Source organism: Centroberyx gerrardi, chromosome 1, assembly GCF_048128805.1.
Source record: "Centroberyx gerrardi isolate f3 chromosome 1, fCenGer3.hap1.cur.20231027, whole genome shotgun sequence".
Classification (NCBI taxonomy): domain Eukaryota; kingdom Metazoa; phylum Chordata; class Actinopteri; order Beryciformes; family Berycidae; genus Centroberyx; species Centroberyx gerrardi.
This window is the reverse complement of record NC_135997.1, coordinates 35,958,237-35,971,345: the sequence shown is the minus strand read 5'-3', so window position 1 is coordinate 35,971,345 and position 13,109 is coordinate 35,958,237. Positions and strand designations below refer to the sequence as shown.

Below are 13,109 nucleotides of genomic sequence, written 5' to 3'. Positions count from 1 at the left end.
TTCGACCTTTGGTGGTTTGGTTGATACAGTTTCAACTGTTGTTGCTTCTTCTGTGGTTATTTCAACTGGTTTGGCGGTGGTCCCCTTTGTGGTTTTTGATGGTACACTAGTTGTTGTGGTAACAACAGAGGGTTTGGAAGTCACAACTGTTGTTTCGGGGCTTGCTGTTGAAATCTCAGGTACTGAAGTGGTAGTTTCAATAATAGGTGAAGTAGCAGCTGTTGTTGGGCCAGGAGTTTCGAATATTGGTGGCTTGGTTGATACGGTTTCAACAGTTGTTGCTTCTTCTGTGGTTGTTTCAACTGGTTTGGCTGTTGTTCCCTTTGTGGTTTTTGATGGTACACTAGTTGTTGTGGTAACAACTGATGGTTTGGAAGTCACAACTGTTGTTTCGGGGCTTGCTGTTGAAATCTCAGGTACTGAAGTGGTAGTTTCAACAATAGGTGAAGTAGCAGCTGTTGTTGGGCCAGTAGTTTCGACTGTTGGTGGCTTGGTTGATACGGTTTCAACAGTTGTTGCCTCTTCTGTGGTTGTTTCAACTGGTTTGGCTGTTGTTCCCTTTGTAGTTTTTGATGGTACACTAGTTGTTGTGGTAACAACTGATGGTTTGGAAGTCACAACTGTTGTTTCGGGGCTTGCTGTTGAAATCTCAGGTACTGAAGTGGTAGTTTCAACAATAGGTGAAGTAGCAGCTGTTGTTGGGCCAGTAGTTTCGACCTTTGGTGGTTTGGTTGATACAGTTTCAACAGTTGTTGCTTCTTCTGTGGTTGTTTCAACTGGTTTGGCTGTTGTTCCCTTTGTGGTTTTTGATGGTACACTAGTTGTTTTGGTAACAACTGATGGTTTGGAAGTCACAACTGTTGTTTCGGGGCTTGCTGTTGAAATCTCAGGTACTGAAGTGGTAGTTTCAACAATAGGTGAAGTAGCAGCTGTTGTAGGGCCAGTAGTTTCGACTGTTGGTGGCTTGGTTGATACGGTTTCAACAGTTGTTGCCTCTTCTGTGGTTGTTTCAACTGGTTTGGCTGTTGTTCCCTTTGTGGTTTTTGATGGTACACTAGTTGTTGTGGTAACAACTGATGGTTTGGAAATCACAACTGTTGTTTCGGGGCTTGCTGTTGAAATCTCAGGTACTGAAGTGGTAGTTTCAACAATAGGTGAAGTAGCAGCTGTTGTTGGGCCAGTAGTTTCGACCTTTGGTGGTTTGGTTGATACAGTTTCAACTGTTGTTGCTTCTTCTGTGGTTATTTCAACTGGTTTGGCGGTGGTCCCCTTTGTGGTTTTTGATGGTACAGTAGTTGTTGTGGTAACAACAGAGGGTTTGGAAGTCACAACTGTTGTTTCGGGGCTTGCTGTTGAAATCTCAGGTACTGAAGTGGTAGTTTCAATAATAGGTGAAGTAGCAGCTGTTGTTGGGCCAGGAGTTTCGACTATTGGTGGCTTGGTTGATACGGTTTCAACAGTTGTTGCTTCTTCTGTGGTTGTTTCAACTGGTTTGGCTGTTGTTCCCTTTGTGGTTTTTGATGGTACACTAGTTGTTGTGGTAACAACTGATGGTTTGGAAGTCACAACTGTTGTTTCGGGGCTTGCTGTTGAAATCTCAGGTACTGAAGTGGTAGTTTCAACAATAGGTGAAGTAGCAGCTGTTGTTGGGCCAGTAGTTTCGACTGTTGGTGGCTTGGTTGATACGGTTTCAACAGTTGTTGCCTCTTCTGTGGTTGTTTCAACTGGTTTGGCTGTTGTTCCCTTTGTAGTTTTTGATGGTACACTAGTTGTTGTGGTAACAACTGATGGTTTGGAAGTCACAACTGTTGTTTCGGGGCTTGCTGTTGAAATCTCAGGTACTGAAGTGGTAGTTTCAATAATAGGTGAAGTAGCAGCTGTTGTTGGGCCAGTAGTTTCGACTGTTGGTGGCTTGGTTGATATGGTTTCAACAGTTGTTGCTTCTTCTGTGGTTGTTTCAACTGGTTTGGCTGTTGTTCCCTTTGTGGTTTTTGATGGTACACTAGTTGTTGTGGTAACAACTGATGGTTTGGAAGTCACAACTGTTGTTTCGGGGCTTGCTGTTGAAATCTCAGGTACTGAAGTGGTAGTTTCAACAATAGGTGAAGTAGCAGCTGTTGTTGGGCCAGTAGTTTCAACTGTTGGTGGCTTGGTTGATACGGTTTCAACAGTTGTTGCCTCTTCTGTGGTTGTTTCAACTGGTTTGGCTGTTGTTCCCTTTGTAGTTTTTGATGGTACACTAGTTGTTGTGGTAACAACTGATGGTTTGGAAGTCACAACTGTTGTTTCGGGGCTTGCTGTTGAAATCTCAGGTACTGAAGTGGTAGTTTCAACAATAGGTGAAGTGGCAGCTGTTGTTGGGCCAGTAGTTTCGACCTTTGGTGGTTTGGTTGATACAGTTTCAACTGTTGTTGCTTCTTCTGTGGTTATTTCAACTGGTTTGGCGGTGGTCCCCTTTGTGGTTTTTGATGGTACACTAGTTGTTGTGGTAACAACAGAGGGTTTGGAAGTCACAACTGTTGTTTCGGGGCTTGCTGTTGAAATCTCAGGTACTGAAGTGGTAGTTTCAATAATAGGTGAAGTAGCAGCTGTTGTTGGGCCAGGAGTTTCGACTATTGGTGGCTTGGTTGATACGGTTTCAACAGTTGTTGCTTCTTCTGTGGTTGTTTCAACTGGTTTGGCTGTTGTTCCCTTTGTGGTTTTTGATGGTACACTAGTTGTTGTGGTAACAACTGATGGTTTGGAAGTCACAACTGTTGTTTCGGGGCTTGCTGTTGAAATCTCAGGTACTGAAGTGGTAGTTTCAACAATAGGTGAAGTAGCAGCTGTTGTTGGGCCAGTAGTTTCGACTGTTGGTGGCTTGGTTGATACGGTTTCAACAGTTGTTGCCTCTTCTGTGGTTGTTTCAACTGGTTTGGCTGTTGTTCCCTTTGTAGTTTTTGATGGTACACTAGTTGTTGTGGTAACAACTGATGGTTTGGAAGTCACAACTGTTGTTTCGGGGCTTGCTGTTGAAATCTCAGGTACTGAAGTGGTAGTTTCAATAATAGGTGAAGTAGCAGCTGTTGTTGGGCCAGTAGTTTCGACCTTTGGTGGTTTGGTTGATACAGTTTCAACTGTTGTTGCTTCTTCTGTGGTTGTTTCAATTGGTTTGGCAGTGGTTCCCTTTGTGGTTTTTGATGGTGCACTAGTTGTTGTGGTAACAACAGAGGGTTTGGAAGTCACAACTGTTGTTTCGGGGTTTGCTGTTGAAATCTCAGGTACTGAAGTGGTAGTTTCAATAATAGGTGAAGTAGCAGCTGTTGTTGGGCCAGTAGTTTCGACTGTTGGTGGCTTTGTTGATACGGTTTCAACTGTTGTTGCTTCTTCTGTGGTTGTTTCAACTGGTTTGGCAGTGGTTCCCTTTGTGGTTTTTGATGGTGCACTAGTTGTTGTAACAACAGAAGGTTTGGAAGTCACAACTGTTGTTTCGGGGCTTGCTGTTGAAATTTCAGGTACTGAAGTGGTAGTTTCAATAATAGGTGAAGTAGCAGCTGTTGTTGTGCCAGTAGTTTCGACCGTTGGTGGCTTTGTTGATATGGTTTCAACAGTTGTTGCTTCTTCTGTGGTTGTTTCAACTGGTTTGGCTGTTGTTCCCTTTGTGGTTTTTGATGGTACACTAGTTGTGGTAACAACAGAGGGTTTGGAAGTCACAACTGTGGTTTCAGGGCTTGCTGTTGAAATCTCAGGTACTGAAGTGGTAGTTTCAACAATAGGTGAAGTAGCAGCTGTTGTTGGGCCAGTAGTTTCGACCGTTGGTGGCTTGGTTGATACGGTTTCAACAGTTGTTGCCTCTTCTGCGGTTGTTTCAACTGGTTTGCCTGTCGTTCCCTTTGTGGTTTTTGATGGTGCACTAGTTGTTGTGGTAACAACAGATGGTTTGGATGTTACAATGGTTGTTTCGGGGCTTGCTGTGGAGGGAGGTATTGAAGTCGTAGTTTCAACAGCTGTGACAAAAATTTTTTGATCAAACCCTTAATTTGTAATAACTCAAACATATTCATATCATCACAAAGTTAGAAATTGGACACACTGTCCACCTCAAATCGAAAAGTTCTAAAATGGTCTAACATCCAGGGCATAAAAGTTCAAAAGCTTCAAATGTTTTGTGTCATATTTACAACATCTTTCCTTCCCTGCCTGAGTATCTGCACCTCTGACCATAAATAGCGTTCTCCTAAAATTTGCTTTTTTATTACCAGGTGTGGAGAACGTGAAGATAGTGGTTGGCGTTAATGTTGTGAAGATCTCGGTAACTGTGCTGGTCTTGCCAACTGTGGTGACTGGGGAGGTAGTAGTTGTAGGACCAGGGGTTGTCGTGCTTAAGCATGGGTACATGTCCCTGGTTATGGTCCCATTGGCTCCACACTCAGCCGTGATGCAATTTCCAAGCCCATCTGTGGTGTTGTAGATAGTCACCCCGTACGGATAGATTTTACCATTAATGAAGCATGTGCAACCTGCAGAGTAAGAGTATAATTGTTTCAGTCTTTTGTCAGTAACAGATATACTGTATATGTATGTAGATTGCATATGGAGATGGGTTTGAAATCAATGTTCTTCTTACTGTTCACATTGTAGCGGCATCTCATTCCAGACATTGTACAGGAGCTTTGAAATAGAAGGAAAATTGTGGCTGTAATATTGTTTTTGTGGTATTAAATTCAGAATTTGAGCATGGAGCGCACGAGGCAACTGAATGCTCCTCCCTCCCCTTGGAATAACAGGGAGTAATAATTGTAAGTGTTGCAATTATTTCAGCAAAAGAGGATCATTGTTAGATAAAGACAGGCAACATGCAAAAAGCTTCATCATCATAATATTTCACATGTCTGGCACAATCAGTAAGCGTACTGACAACCACCTGAATTGCAACCACTGATTTCTGTGCAGGACTTGCCTACACAACTGCTTGGATCAAAGAAATAACAGAGGTGATAACTAGTACATGCATAAAAGTGCATTGCAAGCATTACATGTAAAATGGAAATTAAACTAATGTGACACTGAAGTTGGATAAAGTTATTAATAGCTTTTCAAGATTAGGCTATAACCTTTTATAACCAATTAAAAGGTGAGGTAGCCATTCCATGGATATAAAGGAGCAAACAGCTAGTAATTCATATTTGAAATATTTTGACTGAACTTTGACTCACCTTGACAATATTTTGCCTCCAAGCAAATGCAATGCAAGCAATGGAACATTACTTTGTTAAGAATTAAACATTATATGTGACCAGTGAACTGTCGCTATTTCTAAATGAAGTTATTGTCTTGATTAAATTAGTTCAAAATACATTTATTTATGGTTTTGGACTGAAATCTATGCAAAGTTGTAAAGCTCTTCAATCATAGTGGAATGTAAATGAAAGAGTAAAGCGGCTGAAATCTTTTACAAATGTGATTTTCTATGTTACTTGAATTTTATAGTTTCACATAAGTTGGTAGCATTTTACATTATGATCCACAAATTACAGGGTAATAACTATATGATTACATAAAAATTATCAGAATGTAACTCGCAATGTCTGATAATAACTAGTAACTATTTGTAATTATAATGTGTAATTTATCGGTTAAATGTCTTTAACTACAGAGGCTCTGTATAATTAGCAAAATTACCCTAGAGTATTAGCATTATAGCAGTACAACATTAATGTAAGAAATTGTGCAATCATTACTGAATTATTACTATGTAATACTTTGGAAACATTTGCTTACCGGTCCTTTCCTTCTCTCTTACATGGAATTTCTATATTCTAGTTTAGAAGACGGATGAGGTTGTTACAGTATTGTTACCCAATACCTATTATGAAAGTACTAGATAACACCACAGGAATTTTACTGCCAAGTAAAGTCAGGCTTGTTACCTCATTATTACACAGATTTTATTGCAGTTACTCTTCCTTGGTTCAATAGGGTGATGAGGTAGTGACCACATTATTACCCAATGCCTATTATGAAAGTACTAGATAACACCATGGGAACTGTAGTGCAAAGTAAAGTCAGGCTTGATACCTCAATAATATTCTGGTGGCAGAGTTTTCCCTTGCCTTCACTCAGGGTCTAAAGTTGGTGATGCCAGCTAGGCTAGGCTTGGTTAGATAGGTTAGGTATGTCTTTCCAACATGCTATCTTGTCTTGTGCTTTGTTTTGTTTGTACACTGTATTGCATCATTTTGTTTTGTAATAGATTATTGATTAGTTAGATCTAGGTAGGCTTGTCTTTGTAAAGCCCTTTGAGACATGCTTTTGTGATGAAGGGCTATATAAATAAACCTGACTTAACTTAACTGCTGAGCAGGTTGTTTCAAGCCAGTACAGTCTGATTAGCCTCTCACTGATGGTATAATGTGGCTTCTGAACTGCTGAGCAGGTAATTTCAAACCAGCAGGGTCAGCTGTCCCATTGGTGTTTTGTTGTTGAAATTGAGAATGGGATGCCAGAACGTCCTGTTGAGGCTTCTGGTGGTGTTGTATGCCTAATTAAAATTAAAATATCTGTGATGATAACCCCAATGACAGACCCTACCCATCTCCCTCTCCTCTAACATACAACCCAGGTTTATGTAGGTGCTTACCCAGAATAGCAAGGATAGTTATATTAGATCCTGGGCCATGCAAAATGTTTGACTTCATCTAAACAATATTATGCTGTGTGAGGCAGTAGCTGTGGTCTACAGGTTAGTCCTTTGTATGAGACCTACCAGATGTAACAGTTTTCTGATGGAACCTGGGCTTCGACGCTGTAATGGTTGCCTTGATTGTCATAGCAACCACACTGGTCCCTGGAAACACACTTCATGGTGTCTTCATCAAAGTAAGGTTGGGCAGGGGGGCACTGTGGATAGCAGCCTGTAACACCATCATAACATTATGAACAACCTCAGTAAGAATACAGGTGTAGTGACTTTCCAGTCAAATTTAGTCCTAGCAGCACCAGAGAGATTCAATACACTTTTTTTTTTTTTTTCATTTCCATTTCTTGTTTGAAGCAGCCTAAATGTTTTTAAACAACTAAATTAAAACTTTCATCTACATAACACCATTGTGCAAACACTATCATAAATCCATCAGTGGTGTGGTTGAAACTGTGTCCTAGCCAGGACTCAGTTATCCTCGCATTTCTCCCACAATTACTTAAGAGTGATTCTTACTCCCCTACAGAGGGGCAATCAATCAGTTGACTTAAATAAGTAGCACACGGCTCACATTTGCTGTGAAAACACAGATTCCATTAGTTAAGACAATATGCCAAAAACTTTGGCTACTGTACCTTCCAGGGCTGTGATGAGGTTAGAACAGTTTCCTGATGGGTTCCTGCATGTCTTCATACATTGAGCTCCACAAGGCTTGTAGTGCCACTCACAGCCACCAGGAGAGTTGTAGTAGTCACAGAAAACAGCTGTGAGAGACAAAATAAGTACTTGTTACCCCTTGCTATGATTAGGGTACTCATTGTGATACAATGGATTTGAATCCTGTGGTTAACAACATCAGTGGCACTCTGCTACCATGTTATTCTACTGAATCTCGTTCAGCTACGGGTAGAGCTACATGTATTAGTGGTGGTTTTCGACTATTCTAGCCATGGTCTGGCTTTGATCTCTCCTTTTGCATTCATCTGTAGCTCAGATTTGCCTGTTGTGATAGTGGCAAAACTCACGGCAAATCTTTGGGGTTCTCCATCTGACACAGGCTCCAGCTTCATTACAGGCTTTGGCATAGGCAGCCACAGCGGTGCAGAAACACTCACAGTCTCCACCGGTATCACAAGCACATGAGTCTCTCACACATGAATCAAAGAATGGACCAGGGTCCACCTTAAACACACAACGATGTATTGTTTATTTGATTAATAAAAGAGAAGAGCAAAAAAGAAGATGCCGTTCAGATCACATAAACATAAGGCGATTTGTATGTTAACTCAAAATCTGAATGGAAACATAGTTACTGTTTGACTGACAAGTGATCTCTGTTTAGTGCAATGCAAAAACACCACAGCCATGCACCAAGGATGGAGACAAAATAAAAAATCAAACAAGAATCTTGCGGATTACCACTTTAAAAACACTGACTGGGAAGGCAATTGAAACGTGTGTAAGAGTGTGTGCCTGTGTGCGTGCATGTGTGTAAAATATTTATGTGTGTTTTTGTGTAGTACTTTGTGTAAATACTCCTGCTATCCACATGAGTATGTGTGATATTGCCATAGTTACCTGTGAATGACAGGTCTGGAAGGTGACACTGTTGATGATGCTGCACTGTTTCTGGGACCAGGCTGCCCGGTAGGGGTTGGAGGCACAGGGGTCACTGGTCAACTGGGCATTGGGGCAGCTTGCTGAAGCCTTCCAGCTGTTACCAAAGCCTAGAACATCTACTACCGTCTCAAGGGAGCGTGTGGTGAAGTCATTCTTACTGTTGCCATCATAGTTTCCACACAGACCACAGACTTGACCCTAAGGAGGAATAAACCAGATATAGAATTCACTGCTATATCAATTGGTCTATTGATTTGGTAATGCACTTGTTTTTTGTCATCAAAATATATTTATTTATACTCACCAAACTCATGATGTTTGGTGAGTATTTATTTAAGTATTCAGACCAGATTTACCTGGTACTGTTGTTTACCTGGTACTGTGCACTGAGTTTGATGAAAAGGCTGGTCTTCTGGTCCCACATGAGCACGAGTCCCGGCTTGACCACCACCACGAGGTAGATGCCCATCTTTCGTACCTGAGCGGGGAAGAGCTTGCTGCTGCCCTTTATCACCTGGAATCCCTCATCTTTGAGCTGGAACTCATTAGCCTGGGGGAATTGATTTAACATCAAATATACATGTATTTTAACAGGCACGTGCACAGATAGACCCCAGGTGGTGCTCAAGCACCTGCCCTTTTGGCCTCTGACTAGATAAGTGCCCTTTTTGCAATTTCTTTTTTTTCTAATTTTATATTTTAGTTTTTAAATTTGGCCCATGGCATCAATTCTCAATTAAAAGCGTGTTGTAATGCCCGACAACTGGTTTTGAGTTCTAATTCTGCAAGACCACACGAGCCCCTGCCCCTCCCTCTTCCACTTCCCTTGTCACAGCCGCCACAGTTAACGCGAGCGCGCCCTGCGAGCGCCCTGCGAGCGCGCCCGCGAGCGCCCTGAGAGCGCCCTGCGAGCGCCCTGCGAGCGCCCTGCAGCAGCATCACGTCTCCCTGACCTGCCTTCATTGGTGACAGCCAGGTAACGATAGTGTTTGCCCTAAGCCTAGGCATTGTTTGTCACTGTTGTGAAATTAAACCACTATTAAAACATCTCAATACAGCCAGCCTAACTTAGGCAATAGCCCACCATTAAGCTTAACAACAAGCAAGCTAGTCTGGCGTAAAATAGCGTCGTCAATGAAAACGAGTGAACTCCGGTAGGCTAGTTCCTTTGTCAGGCAACTGAAACAAATAAATATGCGGTTAATAGTCTATGCAATCATATTTGGATATCGGAAACGTTAGCCGACCTGTCACCCGTCACAAGAAAATGTGCAAATATATGATTCGTCCACTGTACATGCTCATACTGATTAGCAAAAGCTTTAAGATGTAGCTTAGGCTACGTTCAGACTGCAGGCAGAAGTGGCCCAAATCCGATTTTTTTGCTCATATGTGACTCAGATCTGTTTTTTTATAACAGTGTGAACAGCACAAATCACATGGAATCTGATCTTTTCAATTCTGATTTGGGCCGCTTTCATATGTGGTCCCAAATCAGATACAGGTCTGATTTTTTGCAATGCGACCTCAGTCTGAACAGTCATATCGGAATTCATGTGACTTTTACGTCACTCTAGATCGACATTCGTCACAATTCTGCGCTGGCGGGAGTCGCTCGGTGAAGACAAACATGGAAGACAGCTGCGATGGAGGTCGTCAGTGGAGGGACAGTGAGGTGTTAGACCTCATAAGTATTTGGGGTGAAATTTTGGATGAAATCTGTTTCAGTGAAGCCATTCACGTCACGATCCCACCACTCCTGGCTCCGACTCCGCATCCACACACACCTCCGTACAGAAGTAGCAGCCATTGCTCCACAAAAAGCCATAATTAAAAATTTGGCTCTCTTTCTCCTCATCCTCGTCCTCGTTGTCATCTGCTCACGAATTCGCTGGCTTCCACTGCACATCAACTTATAAATGAAACCGTAAACGCTGACTTCAGTGGCCTCCATGTTTACTTCCGTACGACAGCGTGCTGCGTGTCACGTCTTTGTTATTGTTCTTTTGCGCATGCGGGTCAGTTCAGGACCGTGACCAGTTCACACTGGAATCTGATATTGACCACATTTAAAAAATAATGTGAACAGCCAAACAAAAAAATCGGATCTGAGCAATAAATCCGAATTGAGCACTAAGGCTTGCAGTGTGAACGTTGCCTTAGTAAATTATCGATTCTTACTCCTGTGACACAAAATTTACTGTAGGCAAGCCAACTTATTGCCATTTCAATACAATGGTCCAGGGCCTTTACAAGCTCAGATTTGAAAGTTTAACTGTTCATCTAATTTTATTGAAATCTTATTATAGGCCCACAATTTATTTTAACTACACAAAGTGGTTTGGCGATTCTAAATCAGACATGAAGCTGCTTTAGCTGAATATTAGTATTTTGTACTAACCTTATATAAGTTAGGTCTACATTACAACACTTGCAGTAATCTATATCATGTATTTACCTTAAATATTATTAAAACATTGCCAAATGACAAATAGCCCATTAAAATTTGTCTGCAGAAAAAGCTATGTGGTACGGTACTTGAAGTTGAGCCACTGACAGTTACAGTCTGGTGAGGCTTACTGTTGTAATGCATCGACTCTGTCACCAAGCAGTCTTACCCAAATAAACATCATATTGTACTGTTGATCTATTTTTGGGAGATTAACCCTTAATTATCATGCACAACATTGATTTTGCTCATTTACCAATTGCAGCATAATGCCAAAAAAGGACAGGCTAAGAAAACAGAAAGAAAGGGAGCTACAGCAGGCAGCAGGGCAGCAGCTCTCTTCTATCCTGGATCAGGCCATCTAGCAGTAAGGAGGATAAGGGAGATGTATTGCCACCTGATACAGAACCCATCACAGATGAAGAAGAAAGGTCAGAGTCCAGAGCAGAGTCATGCTGAAATAGTCATGTAGAAATAGTGAAGGCTAAAGACCATCGTCTTTGTAGAAATCTGTTGAGTATTAAACATCTGCATGAGTGTATGGGTATTGAAATAAATAAATATGTAAGTAAGTAAAAGATGTGTATGTAACTTTATTTTTTATAAATAATTATGAGAGGGGTGCCCTTTTTTTTTCGCTTGAGCACCTGCCCCCCAAAATGTCTGTGCACAGCCCTGTATTTTAAGTATATTTCTGTACCAATCATGTAAAATGGATCAGATTTTAACAAGAAAAGGATGAAAACAAATGAAGAAATCCATTGTTTAGTGTGATTTTAAACTGGAGGGAGGTTATTTTTCACTTTTCCTACAATTTTATATTGTTACCTTGACCTAATTTATAAACATTTTTAGTAATTTATTCTCTAGTGCCTCCTAAAAAGATATATGCCATTTTGGCCACAAGAGACTTTTGTTCCCTGAGTGTCAACTGGAAGGCGGCTGCTTCCTCCAAGGCTGCCAACAGTGGCCCCGCTGCACTCTTCACTTAGCCAACCACGAACCATGAGGCTCATCTCCTCAGCCAATAATTGAGACTTATTCTCCCCACTTGAAAGTGTTGCGCATTTGAATGGTAGCTAACCTTTACATTTTGATAGATACCCACAAGTCTTTGTGGAGGCTACTGCCTTCAAGTCGACAATCAGGAAACAAAAGGCGCTAGTACAATCAGCATCACAAATGGACCATGTTCTGACATGTGTCCTCCTTTCAGAGGAGCTGTTATTTCTAAATACGACTTTGGTAAAACAACAAATAGTACGACTTTCACTTTTTTCTGCAGACAAGTAATATCCAAGAGTATAAACCCATGAAACACATTAGATTATCCATTTCAACAGGTTAAATAAAGTCGTAAATAAAGAGTGTTTGATGTCAATATTAGTTTGATGATCCAATTGTCCCAGGCCGTATATGTCTACAGTGTAAGTGTGCTGTGTTTACTTACCCCCAGGAAGATCTTGATGGTCTTAGAGCAGGTGGTTCCTGTGGTTCCACAGGGAACGTTCTCACTGACCACTCTGAAGCTTCCATTGCCCTGGCCATTGCCACAATAGTCCTGAGGAAGGACACACACACACACACACACACACACACACACACACACACACAGAGTACACTTATTGGACACCATCCCTACCCATCCATCTGTCCATCTTTCTTTCTGTACATTATGGAGATTAATGGGTTGACCATCGACCTTACCTGGAGGAGTGTGTATTCACACTGTCCACTGAAGTCAAACCTCTTATCATCAAATGTGATGTAGTGTCCATCGCCATAGATGCCACAAGTCCCATCACACACATTGGTGGTACATGTGAATTTCCTACCACTGCAATAGCTGGGTAGACACAGACCATACACACACTTTCAAACAAAAAACATCTTTAACCCTTTTAACTTTTTGCACTTTTTCATTTGCTAAAGAATAATTTCAAAATATATTTAATGGAATGTTTTTGCTGCGATCTGATCAAAGTACTCTGTTAGAATTAGCCAAAACTCTGCAATCTCTTCAAAATTAATATTAGTGTTTTTATGTGCACGTCCATGTGGTTAGGCTGGTGTGTACGTGTGGTGTGAGGTACTGTACAAACCAGGTGTTGCAGTCCACAGTCAGCGTCTGTCCAGGCTGGTAGACCAATCCGTTATGCAGGCAAGGACAGTCGGACTCCTTGATACAGCCTCCCGTACCATCTGACACCAGGCCAGCAGGGCACATGCAGCCTGATGTACACCCTGTACTGATCTGCAGCACACCAAAAGGGGAGGTGGAAGAGAGGGAATGAGCAAAACAGGGTCTGTGCATGTGTGTGTGTTAGGGTTAATCTTGTGTGATTGTGTGTGCTATGTTAT

The 13,109-nt window shown here is 41.6% G+C and overlaps 1 protein-coding gene across 1 annotated transcript in view; it reads right to left on the bottom strand.

Moving 5' to 3' along the window:
- The window catches only part of LOC139918263 (uncharacterized), a 62,977-nt gene that overhangs the window by 27,648 nt on the left and 22,220 nt on the right, over positions 1-13,109 (bottom strand). Inside the window, exons 20-30 of the mRNA XM_078284209.1 lie at positions 12,851-13,002; positions 12,456-12,594; positions 12,199-12,309; positions 8,673-8,849; positions 8,258-8,497; positions 7,705-7,861; positions 7,315-7,443; positions 6,746-6,893; positions 4,607-4,650; positions 4,297-4,499; positions 304-795 (exon numbers count right to left, since the gene is read on the bottom strand). Coding sequence (XP_078140335.1) covers positions 304-795; positions 4,297-4,499; positions 4,607-4,650; positions 6,746-6,893; positions 7,315-7,443; positions 7,705-7,861; positions 8,258-8,497; positions 8,673-8,849; positions 12,199-12,309; positions 12,456-12,594; positions 12,851-13,002 — 1,992 coding nt within the window. The remainder of the gene's footprint in view (positions 1-303; positions 796-4,296; positions 4,500-4,606; positions 4,651-6,745; positions 6,894-7,314; positions 7,444-7,704; positions 7,862-8,257; positions 8,498-8,672; positions 8,850-12,198; positions 12,310-12,455; positions 12,595-12,850; positions 13,003-13,109) is intronic.